At 38.4% G+C, this 21,052-nt stretch overlaps 1 protein-coding gene across 4 annotated transcripts in view; it reads right to left on the minus strand.

Moving 5' to 3' along the window:
- Positions 1-1,504: 1,504 nt before the first annotated feature.
- The window catches only part of STAU2 (staufen double-stranded RNA binding protein 2), a 171,142-nt gene continuing 151,594 nt past the window's right edge, over positions 1,505-21,052 (minus strand). For all 4 annotated transcript variants that reach the window (XM_058813148.1, XM_058813131.1, XM_058813123.1 and 1 more), the window contains 2 exons: positions 3,478-3,566; positions 1,505-2,632 (listed from right to left, as the gene is read on the minus strand). In XM_058813148.1, the coding sequence (XP_058669131.1) occupies positions 2,539-2,632; positions 3,478-3,566 (183 nt within the window). In that variant the 3' untranslated portion in view covers positions 1,505-2,538. The remainder of the gene's footprint in view (positions 2,633-3,477; positions 3,567-21,052) is intronic.

Here is a 21,052-nt window from a genome sequence, read left to right on the forward strand (position 1 = left end):
AAAGCACTGCCTGGCTTCACTGGGGCCTCTGTGATGAAGCTTTTAACCTGTGGCTTGGGAGGTGCTTTGAAACAGCCATCTGTGTGCACTTGACATAAGGCTGCAGACTTTCTAACTTGTGATTACAACAATCATTAGTCAGCCCTGCTTTTGGAAAAGAGTTAGAACTTCTGCTACTATATGACCCTCCTCCCCCAGTCTGCTCCATGTCTCTACAGTTTTGAGAAAAAGGAGTGAGCCCCCCAACTCAGTTCCTTGCCTGAGGAATCAGAATCAAGCATAGTTCTTACAAGCAAGAGAATGTGAAATAAGAGTTTCACAGAGACACTCTTTCTCTACTGTTGCCTTGATTGGAGAGGCTGAATGAGCTCTCTTGGGCCTAGATAGCTGGTTGCACACATTTGGTTGCAATTTGATCATTGAGAGTGAAATGAGCATCACTTTGCTGTGTTCCACATGCACTGGAGTAAGCCTGGTGCTCAATGCAGAGCCCACCTGCAACAAAGCAATTAATCTAAAATTTACTGAGACAGGGAACACACCACAGAAGTTCTGTTGATGCCAGGGAGGCCATACTGCCAGTCTCCTTGTCACATTCTCCCCAGTAAGCACAGCATCTCGCCCTTAGGACAGAAGAATGGGTTTGCCTCTTGCTTTTGTTCATGCTCTGCCTGAGAGGGGACAGTAATGCCATTTGTATCCTGCATACTGGCAGGTACAGCTAAAGCACAGACTGAGGCTGTTTCTGAGCTCTCTGAGCTGAGGATGAGCTGAAGGAGCAGAATTTCTGCTCCAGCTGCCAATTAGGCAGGTAACATATCCCTGAGAAAGGTGGTGTGTAAGAGCTAATTATTTTTGTGTGCTGCTGCCTGAATAACTCAAGTCTGCCAGGTGCCAAACGCCCCTGGAAATCTGTGGGAACTGAAAGGCTCAGCTTGTTCCTGACTCTTTTATGGAGTCAGACCCTAGAAAACTTCAAACTTTTAGAACAAAGACTCCTTATCTGCCGGGCTTGAGAGTGAATCATACCCATGAGAAACATGAAGTAGAAAAAAAGGCCTCCAAGCACTGGTTCTGGCAGAGCAAGATGCGTGTTCCCCTAAAAGCCCATCCCAGAGGTGAATCAATGCCACTGTACCTTGCACCATTTCCTCACATTGCTGTTCCCTTGCTTTTCTGCATGAGTCACTGAGTTGTGATCTCTGGTTTTGGTGCTTCTACAATCTTGCGTAATGTTGTCATGGCTGTTATGCAGTTAAGCTTTATCTGTTGCATGAGATGAAATAATCTGTATTTTGAATAGATAAATGACCTAAATACCAGTATGTCTGGTCTAACACAGTAAGTTTGTAGAAAGTGGTAGCATGGGGACAGCTTGGTTGAAACCTGGCTCTAGTGTGGTAGCCAGTCATTTGCTAGTTTTTAATTGTTTTCTTTTCCTTTTTTTTCTCTTAGTTGTCTAACTGTGAGTGATAAAGAAAGAGAAGACACTGTCATTGTACACATGAACTGATGTGGTTTTACTGCATTTGGCCACACACTTAAAAGAAATATGCTGGTACAGAGCAGCCACAGGTCTTATCTCTGCTGCCACTCCTTTCACAAAAGAATGATCTTCACATCAACAGTTTCCACCCTTGGCTTGATAACGCTGCAGTCCTCCCTTTTGCTCTTGGTCCGAATGCAGAGATTAAAAACACTCAGTTGATGCAAACGGTGGGTTGGTACAACACACAGAATGGGGTGTAGATGTGCTTCACACAACAGAGAGCAGAATCGAAGGGGAAAATGTTGCTCGGAGGCAAGACGCCTCTTTAATTGATTATGGCAAGGAAAATCAATACCATATTTGCTTTTTTCCTGGAGTATATCAAAAATGATCATAACTAACATCTGTTCATGTTAAGCAAATACTTGTCAAGATTTAAACTTCTGTTTGCATACAACTCTGAGTAGTGCATCTTAAAGTCATACATATTCATATAGAATGAAGAATGCATAATGTCTGCATAAAAAGATAAGCTGTATGACTATATATGAAGACAACAACTACAATTCTCACAGCACTGTCATTGGTTAATTTTAAAATATTCAAGCATTATTTAAAAACAGTAAGCTGAACTTAAAACTACACTACAAAAAATTGTATAACTGAACCAATGCTGACTTGTTTTCTTAATATTAATCAATTTTAATCAATTGTAATCAATTGTAAAGTTTCCCTTTTTTTTTTTTTTCCCTAACACTTTTTGTTAATTCATTGTTATTTTAACCTCCAGTAACACGATCAGACTTCTTCTGCCTCTGGGCAATTGAGTTATGCTCTGATCTTGAGTTCTAAGGGAAATGTTCAATTTTGTTTTTTTCCACAGTTGAATAAACAGTACCATGTATACTATCTCTTGTGTTAGAATAGTGTTGTCTTCACATAAGACTCAAATAATGGTATTAGTCATTCATTTCCTTGTACACATACACCCTATTGCGTGTTGACAGGTTTATAAGGATGCAGTGGCAGCCGTGGGTGCTGGGAAGCTCCTAGACGACAGCCTTTGAATCCTTGCAGTCCTGAGCAATGGTGCCTGAGTTAGTCTGTTTATTGTCTGCCTTCTCTCCCAGATGCTTCACTTGTCTGAAAGATTAATACATTAACAAGAGTGGTAAGGTCCAGGGTTGCACATCTTTAAGACATGTTTATTACCAGATGGCACATGAGATTCAAAGGTCACTGTGGAAGGTAACATTTTAAAGTGAAACAACAATATTTATGTTCAAATACTATGCTGATGAGATCATATGGAAAAATGTTTCTGATTAAATTAGTTTATAAATAGCCCCAGTATATCTACTGGAAATTCCAAATGCCAATTTTAGTCTTACTTCTTTTACTCTATTACTTCCTAATTTATTTAGTAACACAAGACTACTTTCTTAAATAAACTGACTAGCAGCTGAAAGAAAAATCTTTACTGGATGGACAATCCCACTTTCTTAAATAATTGAAAATCCAGTGTGAAACCCTGTTCTATTGTCTACTGCTTAAAGCTAAATTCCATATCAGAGTTTTTTAAGACCTGAAAGAAATTTCAACTTTTAAATTCTCTGAGGTAAAATTCAGCTTGCAGTCATAATGACTTATTGGCAGATAGCTATGCTTATTTACAGGCAATATCATGTGCTACAACACATTTGACAAAAATCCTGTTATGCTACTTACACAGAATCCATACAATGAAAAGAAAATCCTTTTCTTTAGCATTTCCACAGGACTGACTATCTCATAGCTAATTAGTAAACATTATCAGTTACACTAAACCTGAAATCATGTTTATCCTCTCAAATTGTCACAAACTGTATGTAAATTCCAGAGGAAATAGTTTTGCATAGGTTTAAAAGGGCAACTAAGCTCTTAATTAACATTTCTTATCTACCATGCCACACAGGCATTAAAATGCAGAGGATTTAAATGGTACTTACTTTTCATGTGAACCGTTCTCAACTTTCATAGCTCCTTCCACTGGATCCAGTCCTTGCTCTGAAAACTGTTTCAAGGCACTTAACGCTGCCTAAAGAAAAAATGAGTTGTCAAAAAACCTAGTGGCACAATTATAGTAGCACCAAATGAAGGAAGGTGTGTGTTTTGATTTTCTAGAATCGATAATTTCCTGTATATTGAAGCCATCCAGCCTACATGGCTTAGAGAGTTGGTACACAACAGCTCCATGATAAAGAGCTGTGCTTGTGCATGGATTGAGGAGATCTCCTTCCTGGGGATATCAGTGACTCCCATTTGTGCCAATGCAAGCTTCATCACTTATAGAAAGAATAGGATGGACTTTTAGGATTTTTGGCTTTTTGGCTGTAAAGTCTCTCCAGCTTCCCCACATGCTTTCCCAGAGCCCACAATTTCCAGAGATCCTGTGAACAAACTTGTGAGTTGCAAATGGTTGGAGAAGGTGTGAGAAGAGGGAAGAGGGTCAGCAGGACACTACCAACACTCCAAAGTAAAATCTGGAACAATGTTACAGCCTGAGATTTTACGCACAGTGAGTGAAATGTGCTAATCAGGGGGAGCCTATATGGCGTGATTAGGGAGAATCAGGAACAGAAGAACAGTCAGTTTCTGTATAATATTTTCCATTGCGTTCTTCATTGACCAACTTCTGCCTCATCTGCTATGAGTCCTCTCTTCTTCTCTTCACTCTATCTGCTTTGGTGAAAAAAATTCTTTTCTGTAATTGATTCAGAAAAGGTTGATTATGAAACTCTCTGACTTTGAAGATAGAGCCAGCACAATAAAACAGCTGAGGTCACTTCTACTGAGAAGGTGAAATGTAAAGCAGAACCGCAAAATGGATTTTGCTTTTTAATCACTTCCTCCTGAGATGCATTCAGAACTAATCACAGGGGAAAGAAAAGGTGACTTTCCACATTGTGCCCTAAGCTAACATCTCAAGCAGTGGAACTGCCTGGAGGCCCTTAACTGCTGTTCACAGTGAAGCAGCAATTGCTGCTGTCTTCTTATTTGTTGGGACAGAAAGAATCTGTGACTCTATCTTCCTTTCCCTCAGAGAGCAGGGACCCTGCCTGGAACAGGAGCTGCCATTGTAATGAAGTATTAGATTTGCCTTTTTACTAATTCTTTGCCTGGATTCTCTCAACAACTCCTTCGCTTGAAAGGTATGTTTATACAACTTAAATATTATTAGACAATGTGTATTTTGGTGAGATGAATAACAGCACAAAAATTGCCAGGCTGCCCCAAAGTAAAAGACCATGTGTCCCATATTTGTCTATAGTAATGACTAGCTGCTAAAGCCTCAGAAGGCTGTACAAGGCACTCCCACCCATCATGCACAAAAGTAGAATCTTTGTAGTCTGTGAAATGTTATGGTTTGTTCCCTGACCAAAAAAAAAAAAAAAAAAAGGCTGAACATTTTATTTTATAAGCCTCTTGGTAAACCCCTCAGATTATCACTGTTACCTACAATCCACTCCACCTTTACCATGTATTGTGAGACCCCTGTATGAGATCCCACTACTGGATCTTTCACTTTTGTCACTCACTGAGTTCCCCAGAGAAAATTTTCTCTTTCCTCATTTCTTCTGGTTTTCTTGATGTTTTGATATATTTCCATTCTTCACAAAAATTCTTTCTCTAGCACCTCATAGTGTCCCTTCACAAGTTTCACATGTGTATTCTCTACTCCCATAAGACCTAACCACCATCTATCTTTCCATCCTTGATCTTGACTGCACAGAAAATCACTGCTCATCACAAATAATCCCTCCAGTGGCAATGAGGATTTTCAACTACTGTCCTTGAAACTTTTCTGTTCCAGTAACCCAACATATTTCTTCATCCCAATTTCTCTCTTCTCCTCCTCTCCCTGAGGTCCTTTTCATCACAATGCAAGCACGACTCATCATGTGAGGAAGGGGAGTGATTTGGGCTCCTGTGTATCCTTGTACTTTAATTGGTCATGGGTTAGCAACTGTTAGAAGGAATCCAATGGGTAGGAACCAGCACCCAAGAATCTCCTGTCTTCTCACATCCATTTTTTCCTGATGCACATTAGCAAACTATCAGAATCTCCTTCCTTCTTACGTATGGTAAACCAAAGCCCATTACCAGGTAGCACTGCAAGGAGGGAAGGAAGCTGAGACATCAGCTCCTCCCACACATTTAAACTGCTACCTCACATGTTTCTCAACCCACCTTGTTTACTTTTTCATACCCACTCTTAGCTTCCTGGTCTGATCTGTGAATTGTAAACTTATTGTGGAAGAACTTTGTGTTCAGGTTATTTGTTTGTACAATGACTTGGACGAAAATGCCCTGATCGTAGTTTGTAAGTAGAGCCAAGTAAAGTTTCATTCAAGATTAAATCACAGATTGATCATATGATCTGCAGAAGAGTCTGGTCTCAATTAGGGGAAAATGAAATCCCCAAATCATCAAGAGATTAATTAGACCAACACAAACATACAAATTCTAGATTTGGTGAGTAGCTTTGTTGCTTACTACTGTTTTACTCACATAACTGGCTACTTGCAGGGCATCCCACATAAATTACAGAATTACAGAGCAGCTTTCAGGGTTGTTTTCCAGGAAAACCTGATTTGAAACCTTCTAGATGAATATTAGCCACTAGCTTAATAGAATCAGATCAAGAGAGCCCCTCTCCTCTTCTAACAGCAAGTGAAGTACTACAATACAAAATAATGAACACTTTGCATGGATCATTGGGTGTCAATGGGAACATATGGCTGTCAATAAAGTAAATGCAGAACAATTAGAGAAAATACATGAAATGATAATATGACTCAAGGTGTTCAATGATAAGCATGTTTAATACCAACACAATTTCCAAATCTTAATGCCTGTAACATGGTGCAGTCTCATTTCACCATCTCACCCTTGTTCAAGCCATTCCTTTCCCAAACTGAAATATGACATAAAAGATAAAATCTCAGACCTATTGCATTTATGAAACCAAATATCAGAGAGAGCAATCAGCAGGGAAGCAGTCCTGTGCCTGTATCCTTGATCTGCCAGCTACAGGTATCAAGGTGTTTTTGTAAGCACTGTTGAAGTCTGCATTTTTCCAGCTCCTAAATGTACTCCCACCCAGGACTCCAGCAGCTCCCAGGGCTAAGCTTTTCTTCCCCAGGTTCTCCGAATCTCCTACACCTCACAGTCCCTCTTTAACTTCCAGTTTCCTAATTTATCAGGTCTGATTTCTTTTTCATGGAACCATGTCTTACTCTCCATAATTTACCTGTGGGGGAAGCCGAATTACTTATATCCCAACATTTGCAACAAGATTTGAGTTTTGGAAAAGTTTATTTCTTTTTTAAAAGGCTCATTCATGGGATGTGGCTGAAGGGGAGTAGAGGAATGGTAAGAGAGAGCCTTGCAATGTACTAACCCCCCACTTTCTTTCTCCCATAGCTTGCTTGTATTTGGAAGGATCAGCAAGCTAAGAGAAGCAGGTGAGTAAACAATATTTTGGATCTTAATTGATGTCTTTAATGTTTCTTCTCTCCCCATCATGCCCCTAGACAGACATGAAGATGCTGGATTCAGGAAGGAAGCTGGTAGCTTAGAGGCTGTGACCTGAATAGTCAGCAGAGCGACACAGAGCTCAAGTAATCTGCAGTGAAGAAGAGTTACAAGCAGACACCAGGGTAATTTAATCCATGATTCAATTCTATTAGTCCCAATAGATTTACACCACTTGGTTTAAATATAACTTATGAATGGCAGATAACTTAGGTTAAATGAAAAGGAAAGAAAAGAATGGAACATTTGACAGCGAATCTGGTGAACAATTTCCTCTTTCAAAGGCTCAACACTTCCTTCCATTGATATTTTTCTTACAATAGAGCATCTGCACAGATACAGAGAAATTTTTCTCTCCCCCAGAAGATTTTACAACTGTTTTGTGAGCAAAGCCCCATAGGTTACAGAACAGATGTCTTTACACATTTCTTGTATCACTTGTTTTCTGTGTAGCTACAACAGTGCCAAAAATCCAATGCCAACAGGATGCACCGCGCTGCTAGCTGTTTGTCTTGGCTGCCATTTCCATTATTAGTATGTGTGTGTATCAGGACAGGGATGGATGTTTCCAGTCATTTTTTAGCTTTCCTCAAGTCAATTGGCAATTAGTAAATAGCACTGAAACTTGTAAATATTCTTCCTGTTTCTTACTCTGGGGATTAAGTGTCTTATAATGACAATCTAGTAACATTAGATCATTCTCTAGCAAGAGCAGCAGACAGGCACTCCACTGGCCCATGTGCGTTTAAGATCACATCCTCACGATAAAATTTCCACATTTGTTTTAACACAGTATGTGGTTTGTGTTTTTCCTCTTAAATCTATATTACATTTCAGCTTATTCCATGAAACTGAAAATTGTAAAAGTTTGTTGCTCTCCTCTGTGGCTCTTCCAGTTGACTTTACCAAGGAGGTCTGAGACAATCCTAATAAACACACTGCTTCATACTGTTACTTTGCTGGCAACATGCCTCCTAACATCAATTTTCTAAGTACATGAAAAAACATATTCAGTTTGGCTTTAATCAGTGTTTTCTGAAGACATAAAATTACAGGCGGAAACTGCAAGACTGACTTGTCAGGGTCTAGAGAAGTTCACGAAGGACAAGATTTTATTGCATTTAGTAGCTGGGTCTTAGTTAAGGACTGAGTTTGCTGAGTCAAATGATTCATTGTGGTCATGTTTCTTGTAGTCACATGCCATATGCATCAGCAAGTCTCTGTTGCTCAAGTTTAGGCTTGAGAACGTTTGCATACCAGGTTACCATCACAAACTCTAGTCCTGGATTTAAGTTTATAGCCAAAAGCCTAGACAACAGTAGAGCATGAGCAAAAGTGGTAGTATTTACAAACAAGTCAATGTTTATTTATTCTCTAAATCAAAAGTGTCCCCCTAATCAGTGAGTTTCTTTACCTCTCCCTGACTACTGAGCCCTCAAAAGGCAATGTCAGCTATGCAATAACATCACAGCAAAGCTGTCTGCCACAGTAATGAGGCGCACTTCATGAATTTTTAATAGATGGATTTTAATTTCACATTTAAAGGCTATTGAAAAAATCCCCAACAATATTACAGCTATAGAGGTGAGTTTGAAGGTTCAGTGCACCAAAATTGAGCAACTATTTAAATGTGTATGTATTCAAATTATTGTTCTTGGTGATTGCTTTTCATTTCTCTAGATGAAGAAATTTTTTACTAAGCTTCCACCTGTCTTTAACTTACCCACACTCAGTACTTCATGCATAGAGAAATGCACAAAGAGAAGATATATTTCTTTGTGTAGACTTACAAATATGCTCACAAAGTAGCTAAAATTTGACTCCTTAACATACCTATTTAATTCTCTTGAATTTGTCAGGTTGGCTACATTCAAGGCAAACAAAAACCCCAAGTACTGCAAACAAATCCCTTTTCCCCACAGCTTCTGTTGTAAATGAATTTACTATATTGCAAGCAATAACTCCTGCTAGGAGTTTTCATTGCTTTCCTTTCAATGTGTTGTTCTCTCCAGTTGATTAGATTTCATGTGAACCAATGTTAAAATCTGTTTGAATATTAAGTTCAGAAAGGCTTTTCACAGCACACAGTGTAAACCTTAATTAAATGACTTTAAGCTCTTTCCTCATATGGTTTATGATATGCATGAAAAACACAGGGTTATAATCTGATTAGCTCGTGTAGTTTACATGGAAATAGCATTTTCCAAAACTGAGACTGATTAATCTCTGCACAAAGGCATAGTCACCTGATAGGCACTACACTTAAGGCTACTGATTGCACCTGTCAAGAGAAGGAGCTTGGAGGATAGGAGGAGTTCACTATTTTCAAACAAAGAATGATGATTCACAGATGTAGCTTAGAACAAGTCCCACGTTGTAGTTTATGCTGCCCCCAGGCAGATCATGCAGCCAGAATTTAAATGACACACAATCCATGTACAGCCTGACCTTGCCAGCTTTCTGGGGGTAATCCTAAAGTAAGGATTAACTGTTCTTGAACAATATTTCCAGCATATTAAACAGAGCTTCTATCAACAGCATGCATGTCACCTTCTCCCACCTAGTTTTATTGGACACGTGTACTCATTCCTCCATGCCTCTCAATATGCTGAGAAGTGCAGGAGTGAAAGACACTATTCAACATGGAACTTCATTTCCATAGGTTTTGATCTTCAACCTAAATTCATCTATCTCATCTGTTGAAGAGACTGCTTAACAGTAGAGAGAGTCAATTGGGCATAGCTTATTTTCCATGTGAACCCCCACACCCGAAATCTGACTGCCATTCTTGCAACCATGCAACAATTCCAGGAGTAAGGAATGGTGAAGCATTCTCTTAAAGGCCAAGAAAGAGTTGCATAATCATCTGGGGTGAGTCAGTTCTATTGGTCTAATGGTGATAGAACTCTTTCCAATCACAAAGAGAGAAAAGGTGAAAAGCACCTATTTAAAAATTAGTAAAAGGTATGTTTTTGTATGAAGAGGATTTAATAAATGATACTTAAAGTCAAACACATCAAAATTAACAGAATGTAAGAGATTAATCCAGCATGGAGAGGTTAGTCTAGTTGCCAAGTTTAGGTTGTATTCTTATTTGCAGGTAGGAATAATAGAAGAAGGCGTTGCTAAAGGATCTGAATGGAACTCAGACTGTACAGGATTGTTCTTTAATCTGCATCTTCTCAGACTCTTCCCACACACATATTCCCACTTGAAAGGGGCAATGTGCTCAAGTGCTACCAAGACATTTGCCTTCATGGCAATTCATGCAGGAAACCAGTAAGTTGATGCTTGTCCATGAACATCTCAAAAGAGCTTTCAGGTTCAGTGCCAGTATCTACTGAGGTGCTACATCCTCTCATGGTGAAGTGAGGTGTGAAAGCTGGGCCCCAGTACCAGCACTTAAAATAAATCTTAAACAGTTAAAACAGAATTAAGTGTTAAATAAATCTTCTATCAGATATTTTCAGTATCTTTTCAGTGTATCTGCTATAGATTTTGTCTAGAATTCAGGAAGTTCTTTTAAAGTAAATTTATTTCCAAATTCAAGACTCCAAATTTTCCCTTCAGTGGCTGCAATTCCAAGAACAAATACAGAAAGAATCACGAATCATCACAGCTTACTTAAGAACATGAAAGAAAATATTTTAAAATAAAATTTCCTAGTGTTTGCACTACTTATATACAACAGAATTTCACTAGACAGCAATTAATCCTAAATTAATCTTGCTTCTAATTTTATATCCTTAGACAAAAACTACTTAAACACTAACTTTCAGAAGGAGGTAGACATTTAAGTAATGTAGGGGCTTTCAGTAATTAGAGACTTCCAAATGAGAGTACTTGGATGGCCAATTATTTTATTGGTAGGTGGAGGTTTAAATTATGCAACGAAGACAACGCTCAAGCATGATTGAGGAGCTGCAGACAAAAATTATAGGAAATTTTAAGAAAGACAGCTTCAAATGTAAAGCTGAAAACAGCAGAATGCCTATCCTCAGGCAAAATCTTGCACCAGCATTGAAAAACGGCCATGAATCACTCTCTCATCACTGATGGCTGGACAATATCCTTGTCAGCTGTGTTCCCAGAATGATCTGGTTTGTTTGTTTATTTATTTATAGGCATTTCTCCACATCACTGCAGCAGAGTTGCAAGTCTGCTGACATTAACCCTATATACATTGCAGAAGATATTGACCTCTTGATTTTAAATAATTTGACTGAGATTCCTAATTGTGCAAGAGGTTACAGTGACTTCTAAAATAGCTGTGTTAAACAATCCTCTTCCTTCATCTGACCTCCTGAGCTCCATCCTGGTTTTGACATCACTGCCACTGCCTTCACTGCCTGGGTGTCAATACTTAAATGACAGTGTTACTCCCCATGAGGGAATGGGCCCTGACCCACATAGTAATGGAGATATAACTAGAACTCTTTTAACAAAATTAATGAACTATAAGCATTTATTCTGTTATTTAAATGGTTTTCTTAGGTAATTGCTTATACAGAGCAGTCAAAAACCCAAAATATATTAAAAGATTTTTATGAATTCTAAAATATCCATGCCAAAATCAGTATACAACAAGATTCAAGCTATCAAGTATAACTCAATACTTGTACCCACATGGTTACTCTTTCACTTAGGAAATTCAGCTTGTAAAACACTCTCACTAGTGTTTAGATACTTTTTGTTTCTCCTTGCCAATATCCTCTTCTTCAAGAGACAAAGCGTCACTAAAGAACAGAGGCAGTTTAATTAATGCTGTTTTAAAAGAGAAGGAAATCAAAGTGAGAGAACATGAGCACAGAAAGTGCTGGCTCAAGGTCAGGCAATAAAAGTAAGAATCAGTTTTACTAGTTTACATGGATTTTGTCATAGGCCAAGATAGAAAGAGGGAGATTCTGAATGAAGGTATTTAATGATAGAAAATTTTGAAGTCTGCATGCAGCCATTTAATTCAAATGCCTCCTTCCTTTCACTATCACTCATCAAGCTGTCATCTTCCCAACAATGCAAAACATTTTCTATAGAGGAGTAAAAGTCTCCCTTTTACGAGAAGATGACGGGTGAGAGCCTCTCAAAAATTTTTCTTTGCTGAAACATTCTAAAGAGTATATTTATCCCTACAATGTTTAACAAAACTACCTATTTCTTTCTTTAAACTTGACATAGTTTTATGTCTAAAGACCATACACTTTGCTTTAGACATGGGAGCAATTTCCTCAATATCAGATTCTTTGGCTTTGGCAATTTTAGAATGAAAGAATGTTTGTTCTCTCATACTGAGTCCATTACCTTAAATTTTAAGCTCTTGTCAGTCTAAACATGACTAGAAACTTCGGTTTGAAGACAAAAGCAATAGATTACCCTTAATGCAAAGCACTGGCCATTGGTTTCTTCAAAGAGCAAATTGTAGCTGGAACAATGGGGGAGTTTGGGGCTATAGATTCTTGCATTACAACATCTGTAATGAAGCCCACGCACTAAATTGTATCCTATCTCTGCTTCTGTGAAACTCTGCTCCTGTGGCCAGAACACTGGCATTCAGAGAAGGATACTTCTACCCTCAGATCTCTAATGACCAATCCCCCTCTTCATTCTCCAAGTCTCATTTTACAAGTGTGCATGTATGTCCAACAAAGTACCAAATCTAGATTGACAGCTAAAAGCATTATTTTTAGCATATATAGCACGTAATTAGAAATTTGAGTGTTTCCAAAAGGAAAAAGTTTTTGATTCTGATCCTAGAGTATTCTTTCACTGCATTAGCTGGTATTTTTTTTCCTAATTGAAGCTGATTTAAGTGCGAGCAGAGTCAGACCCAAGATCAACAGGACAAACTTCTCATCTGAAGTAGTTTGTAACATAATTTTGTCTTTGCTAACTGTTGATGGCTCATCCTCATCCCATTTTAACCTACAACCATCAGCTCCCTTAATGGAAGTGTCCATAAAGATCTTCTCTAAAATATGCTTTTCCAGCACACTTAATGTCTTTTAATGTCTTTCCAATTAAATCCAGATGTGAAAAGCTTAAGGAACAGTTCTCAGGACTGAAAAAGATGACATAAATCTTGCAGCTGACAGAGATCCCACTGAGCTCAGTTGGGGAAATTCACAGAGGACTTCTTGTGGGCCAGAAAAGCTGCTGGGTATAAAGACAGATGTGTATACTCCTATTAAAAAAATTTAAATAAAAACTGACTCCTACAATGAGGTATCCACAATTATCAGGGACATTACTAACTCAATCCCTCAATGTGCTGAGCACATCCTGTGCTGTACAAATTTCCCTCATCTTTTCGGGAAGTTTATCAGAGTTGCAGGGGGTCACATCTGCTCGGGAAAGAGCCCCTCACCTCTCAGGATTGCACCTCTTAAACCAATGGAGGGGCTGATATGGAAAACACTGTCTGTCTTGCTCTCTTACTGCTATCAACAGGGAGGTAACATACTCTGCAAAACAATCCTGGATTTCTCTCCACTCTCCTTTATCTCTTCCATAATCGAGTTACCATATTAAATTGTGGTTTTATTACAGAAGACTCCCCAAATGTGATATTAATTATAAATTCTGACCAGTATGATGGGAAACTGGTCATTCTTAGTAGCTGACTACCACTGCTGTGCAAGTGTTGTTTGTGCAGCTGTCAATTTGGGGTTTGTTTTGCTGTAATCACTTGCACACCCTTAGGATTTTTTTATTTTATTTTATTTTAACAACAGTGCATCATCTTATTTTCCAAACACGAACTGTAAATGTAGGCTCAGATCAAGCTACATCTCTCAGAAGGACAGGAAATACTAACACATACAGTTTGTATTAAAGAATGTCTCCACAGAACTATCCAATAATAACAGCTTTCATAATTTCCTACCTTTCTGCTACTTAGCTAATTTTGAAATTAGTAAACTATCCAGATGTATCAATGATTTTTAAAGATCTACATCCCTGTGAGACATCTGAAAAGAGAAGAATGTTCCAGGGTAGAAGAAAATCCCATTTCTAACTGAAGCTTAAATTTGGGTCCATGTTCATTAATGATGGGAACTTCAGTAATTACATTTTGGATAGCATTACTTAATTTCTTTGCATTTTTTCTAATGTCCATACAAAGGTTTTAGCATGATTTGGTGTCACAAGTGAGTGTACAGAAATATGAAACTGACAACCTGAATTAAAGGACAATCTTGCATCCTCAAGTACAAGAAGTGATCCAACATTGGGATGTGAACAGTAGTGCAAACCTAACACTGAAAGCAGCAGGCTCCTAAACACACACACACACACACACACACTCTTGAAGACAAAATTCCTCTGGTTAACAGCTTGCTTTACTTTTCTCAATGGCCAGCACTTTTCAGACTATCACTCCTTCAGGGCTGAAGGCTGGATCTGACTCCCACCAAAATCACTGCTTCATGACCATCACCCAGGAGTCACGAGGAATGCCCTTCCCTTGGAATGAGCTGCTGCTGCCATGAGCATCCCACTCTTGGCTAGCTCAGAGAATGAGCTCAAATCTTTTGCACTTTGCTGCCAGGGACCACCAGGCCAGCTCTGATTTATAGCTTTTTCTTTACAGTTTTATGATACAAGAAAGTTCACTTGTAATTACAACAGCATTTTGTTGGCTCCCTGCCTTCACTTGGGTATGTGCAACACCATATCCTTCATTCCAGCCTTTTTTATGTCAGGACCCCAAATTTGAGAAGTACATCAGTATTACAAGGATGCTGCAGAACTTGCTGCTCCTTAAAAAGGAGACTTGTACATATTTTTTCAGGGGTACATGTAAGCAGCTGGATCTGACATTTAACTAGGAGTCTAGTGGAGAGTTGGTCAAAATTCTTCCTCAAAAAAATACTAACCTAAGAAAAAACTTTGTATGGAAATGTATGATTTCTGAGAAAAGCTTTTTTAGGTCCAAAGTAGACTCTTCAGTCAAAACATCACAGACAAGTGCAAAATATAACCACTGCACTAATGACTGTTTGGTTGCCACATTCATATCCTTGCTGATTTGTCTCTATGAGAAAAGTTCAACAGGTCTCTAGTTTATTTAAAAGTGAACGGAAATACTTGTACTCTTGATGAGTTTTGTGGGATAAAAAAAATCTGGTTTATTCAAAAGAAGGTGACCCTGCCATTAAGCTGCTGTATCACCTTGAAGAAACACTTTAGCTCAATTTTTTTCAGACATACACTTAGCTCCTGACTTTGAGATAATCAAGCGGTACATTTCCATCACTTGTGGTTTAAACCTGATTTTGTCATTTTCAGTAGAGGCATAACCTCCTTCAGAGAAAATTCCGGGTATTTTAGACACCATTTAACAGTTAACTGTCAAGCAATTTCCAAGTCTTTTAAACAAAGAATACCTCTGTGCTAGCTTAATTTATAGAGCCATATATGTCCTATTTTAAGTGGATGTGATTAAGAAGAAACACTAAGCTTAGATTATTGTACTAAATGAGGAAAGTTTAAAGCCAATAAACTGTATCTAGGATTTTATCTGGGAGATGAAATAAAAGGCACATTTGTTCCTGGTCACTGAATTTTTAACCTGGGTCTGTTGCTCCTGCTGTTAAGATCCTATACATTCCTTACTAGCCTGTAGTGTCCAGCATTCCCAGCTTTCAGTGCTTGGAATTAGAGGTGAAATGAAAAATAAAGCCAGGTTTTTTGGAGAGTTAGTGTATGGAAAGCATCAAATATTATGACAGAAGGAGGCAAGTGAAAAGGCTAATTTCTAAAAAGATGTCTTCTACAGATTCTTAACATTTAGATTACATGTATAAAAATTCCAACCTTACCATTTAGGTCCGAGAATTCTGGCAGTATTTGAGAAGTGGGAAGATGCTGCTGAATCTGGTGGATAAATGAAAGCTGTACACTGTCTAGCTCCTTAGTAAAGAAAAGGAGAAGTTGAGCCTTATGCTCTGACTCAGGTCTCCATCTCATGTGTGAGAATACTTTACAAGTGTCCCAAAGTTTGCCTTCAATTTACAACAAGCAGGAAAGAAAAAACCCTGGGTTTCTAGTACAAAAAACCAAACCTATACTGTTTCTGTCCCTCCTCTGCCTTTTCAAGCTTATATTTTTCTTTTTTTTTTTAAAGTAGAATATTTTGACTTGTCATTTTGCAATGCAGGAGCTCTAATATGACTTCATTGTTTCTCCTTTTAAGTCAAGATCCTGTGAGAGTATTTGGGTATTTCCTCAAGGTGAAATAAACTAATCTGCCTTCAGTGGCTCATCACTCTGGTGATCAAGTTAAATGACACCATTGCAGAAAAGCCTCATAATACATATTCTCCCCCTGCCTAGTCCAGTGCTGCTTTTTTACACACAATTTTAAGCATTTCTTAACAAATGTGTCTTGAGGTGAAGGATTATTCCTCACTTAAAATCATTACCAGCTACCTTCCTGTGCATCTTTTGAAATGGTAGATGTATTTTTATTGGATTGTTTTCTATTTTCTACTGCTTACAGGTCTCCTTTTTAAAGGAAAGGCCAAATCTACCCTCAGATTAAGCTTCTGTTGCTCTTTGTGTGTTGATTTAAGTAGGAACTGGCCTTGTTCACTTAGATTTACTTTAGTCATTAAGACCTACTTCAGTCTGCTACTGCACAGGTAGAAAGATAAAAAGAGTAGTAAGTGGCACCTTCAGCCATCTCCATGATTGCTGTCCTGTGTGTTTTTCTGGTAAGAGTGGCACATGTTGGGTACTGTGTACTTCAAAAAGAGCTTCAAGAGAGGCAGCAGGAACCAGATTTCCTCAAGAACTTCTTAAATTCAGAAACCTCTCCAACTAGTAGGTCACAAATGAAGGTTAGACACTCCTTGTCTCTGATTAACTGAGCTCTGCATCCATGGACTTGCTTTAACTCCATTTACATTTGCAGTCAAAAATATAGATCTATGTCCAAAAACTTTACCAAACAGCTGGGGTTCAGCCTGGAGATCTGCTAATGGCTATTTTATCATTTCATTCTAGCATCTATTATTAAAATTCATTAACCACAGCTGTCAAAAAGAGCTAACTCAAAATCTTGCTAGTTACAAAATAACCTGTCAGGATTAGATTCAATAAAAAAATTCAGGTGCTTACAAATTAGGCGCTGTAAGAGTGAAGTTTTAAACAGCACATCCCTGGAATAAAACCAAAGGTCTGAAGTTAAGTACTCAGTTTTTTCACTCAGCATAAAGATCAGAGACAAGTTTCTCTGAAGAATGAGCTGAGAAAGCTACATGGTGAGTCTGGGGCTACCTGCAGGCAATGAGGTGCTCCAAGCCTAGGGGTGAGCCCCTGGTCCTCTCTGGTGTTGCTCTGCAGGGCCAGGACCACAGGCAGGCCTGGCAGCTTGCTCAGCTGGTGGCTACAGATGTACAGTGCTCTCCTGAGGACAGCTGGCCCTTCAGCTCTCTGGGGGACCTGAGCTGAGCTTGCTGCTGCCATTGGGAAGGTGACAGCAGAGAAGTGGGTGCAGGTGAGCCTCTCCTTTCTGTCCTTTCCTCAATGGCACAGATGTGAGCACTGCTGTGCAGAGTATGACACACAGATTTCAGATTTCCTAGCTTTAGGTCAACAAACCAAATCCTTCCTCCTAGGTGACAATCTAACCTCCAGGATCAGTGATAGGAAAGATTCAGCTGCTGCAAAAAAAACAAAAGTCAACATACATGGATCAAACAAAGGGAGGAGTCTGACTCCACAGGCTGATCACAGCACTTACTAAGCTGTCCTGAGGATCACCCCACGCTCCCTAGATAATTTCTGTTCTTTATTTAATTGGTGCTTTAGCAGTAAGTTCAGAAGTGATAAAAGCAGGAATTTCAATCCAGTACTTCTGCTTTTGGGGGCTTCTTTAAAAGGTAGGATGCAATAATATTCTTTCTCATCCCTTCTCTGTGCGATCCTGAGTATTTTAAGGTTTTGTTATGTGAAGGCTCTGGTTATCTCGGAAGGTAGATAAATAGCTGCACATGCATTTAGACAGTCTCCTGTGACATGTAATTATTAATACCTGAAGGCTGTGGGAAGAGTTCGTGTTTCCTGAGTAAGTCTATGTTACTGTGTAAAGCATGGAAACCACCAGCAACTATCCAACCACAGCTAAGAAGAAAAGCCCTCAGGATGCTGTTTTATTTAACATTCTTCTGTATAAGGCACTTTCATGATTATACAGCTCAATTTTAATAAAAGTTTATTAAGATAAATAATAATAATCCTTCACTATTCAAGCTCTCTTCATGCAAATGATCCAATAAGCCTGCACATGTATGCAAAGCCTTTGAGAGGGTTTCCAGGAGCAGGATACAAGCAATTTTACTGCCCCATCACAGAGTACAGTTAAATTAGTTAAAATCAACACACTCAGAACAAAAGCAAAAATACCAATGTAAGTTAAATGATAGTAGAGAGTAAAACTTTATGTCCAGTCTCAGTTAGTTCTAAGAATTTAATGATTTTAGCTGTCACATAAACAATAAAATCAGAGCATGAAGGAAGCACGAGAGTTCTAAGGCTCTACCAGAAGCAGAGAAAATCCACACAAAATGTTATGCATATTAGGCAGTAATATTCCTCAAGCACAAATAGGACCTAACTGAAGCCATGCTTGGGATAACTGTCATGCTATCGAGTTACAGTAAAGAGGAGATCAGACTTATTCTTTCCTTCCCAATGAAATCAGTATAAACAAATCATATAATGTTTGGACACCAAACTCCTGAAACAAAGAAACCTAGAAAATCTCTTAAAACCACCCACAGACTCCCCATGCTGGCCTGTGATTATACAACTGGAGAAGATCATCCAAACTGTGATGTAAACCAATGTCAGTCTGCAGAGGATAGTGCTACAGTGGTTCTAACAAAAAAATAAAGCAAGTCCCTGGAAGAGCCATCAGTAAGGAATACTTTCATACTTACCATCCATTTTCCCTGTAAATGAGGAAAACTTTTTTAAAGCTTAGAGAAAGAACCTAACTTAATCCCTACACTAAGGATACAAGACCCAGACTCTCTTGTGTGGTTTTACTCTACTGCAAAACACGTTCAGCAAAACAGAAGTGAGCCTGGGACCAGCCATAAAGGAAAATACTTCTTAATGGACCCCACTGCTTTTTTTATTTCAGCCTGCTCCTCTATGAAAATCTTTTTGTCCTCCTTATTTGCTATGTGGATACATTCACCTTCATTTTTAGAAATACACATGCAAAACAGCATTTTTTCCCCTATGGACTACTCGCCAAGAGAGAAGATCCAGTACTGAAAACCTTTCCATTCTATCAGTAAAATACAGTGTTTCTGCAGATTGCATTTCTACCTCAGAATTGTAGTTTTCCTCCTTGCCTATCATCTGGAAGCAAACTGTTCTAGACCTGAAAACAACATGTGCCTGTCTAGAAGAGATGTGAAAGGGTCCAGCTCTCTTTCTGTAGACATGGCCTAGAAAGTGCAAACCTCTGTGGACCCTTAGGTGAGCTTCACGAGACCCAGGACACACAGTGCTAAGGATGCTAAAGCAGGGGATTAACCCAGCTGCCATGAAGGTGGGGTCTATGACATATCCATTTTTAGCCCTGTTTCTACTCAATTTAGATCCCTCAAGGCTAAAAAAATGTTTTACTGAAGTAAGGAGCTAATGATACAGTGCAAGCCCATTTTCAAATATTCTGGCATTCTTTCTTTCTAGCTATGCCATTGAGGAATTTAATATTCACATGTGTTTAGTAAAAAAACTCACTTCATTAGAATCAGCCATCCCTGCAAATTGTTTGATAGTTTATGTTTCTCTAACATTAATTTTATTCTTGTTTCTAAGCCACAATTGACTGAACTGTAACTTGGTATCAACAATGGGCATTAATCATACAAAAGAAAACACAAGAAGCAGTAATGGACTGACAACGTTTGTTAGTCTTCTCCAGTGAGGGTACAACAATTAGCAATACAGTGAATATCAATCATTCAAATGCTGAAAAAAATGTCTGTATAAGGAGAAGAAATGAAAAATGGTAGCTGACAAAAATTCAACAATCTTGGAGAAAAAAATATTGAATAATTATTATACTTAACAGGCTGTGAAAGAACACTTCATTAATAAGATGGCAAAATATTTTGTACTAGAATTAATAAATTCTCATTCTTAAGAAAGTATGTTCTGCAGAATTTACACAAAGTTTGTTTTTTCATATAGTCATATATGCTTCTTATATATTGCTAACCTTCAATTTTTTTCAATCTTATTTGCAATATCATGCCTGACTAAAAGCTGCTCTACTGGCATCAGTGTTACCAGCAGCTGCACGTTGAGTTATCAACACACTTGTGCATGAAAAGTTTTTGATTAAACATAAGAAAAAAGATTCTATCTGTTCTTCATGATCACTAGCTCTCTTGTGTTCTAACTACTGCAATGATTCCATCAAAGCTCATCATATATGAAGAACTAAGGTTAAATAATTTCCTCCAATATTTTTACATTATTTTCCATATGCAATTTTAACTTACAATGTTTATAACTAAATATAAATTATTATGAATTATAAAGACAAAATACAAAAGTAAAAAAAATGTATTTTTTGAGTCATGTGTTCAATCAAATATAACTCTCACCCTTCACTGGAGAAGGGACAGGAAGAAGTCTTCAATAAATTTCACAAGCATTTGCTGATATTTTCTATATCAGAGTTACAAGTTTACAACATACACTGAATATTTTAATAAACAACATGCTAACTTGGCTAATAATTTCTAAAAAGAGCAAACCCCTCCTTATAACAGCTGCAGTGGCCCAGATGTCACAAAAGCAGAATGCCTTTGCTATGCAGGGGAGGGGCAGGCCTTCCCTTTGCGCTGGCACGTGGAGGTCCCAGCCAGCACAGGCACATCCATGCCTGATGGGGTAAACATGGAATGAATTTATTTGCTTCTGTACACATGGCAAAAGAGCTTCAGACCTGGCAAACAT

This window comes from Ammospiza caudacuta, chromosome 1, assembly GCF_027887145.1.
Source record: "Ammospiza caudacuta isolate bAmmCau1 chromosome 1, bAmmCau1.pri, whole genome shotgun sequence".
Classification (NCBI taxonomy): Eukaryota; Metazoa; Chordata; class Aves; order Passeriformes; family Passerellidae; genus Ammospiza; species Ammospiza caudacuta.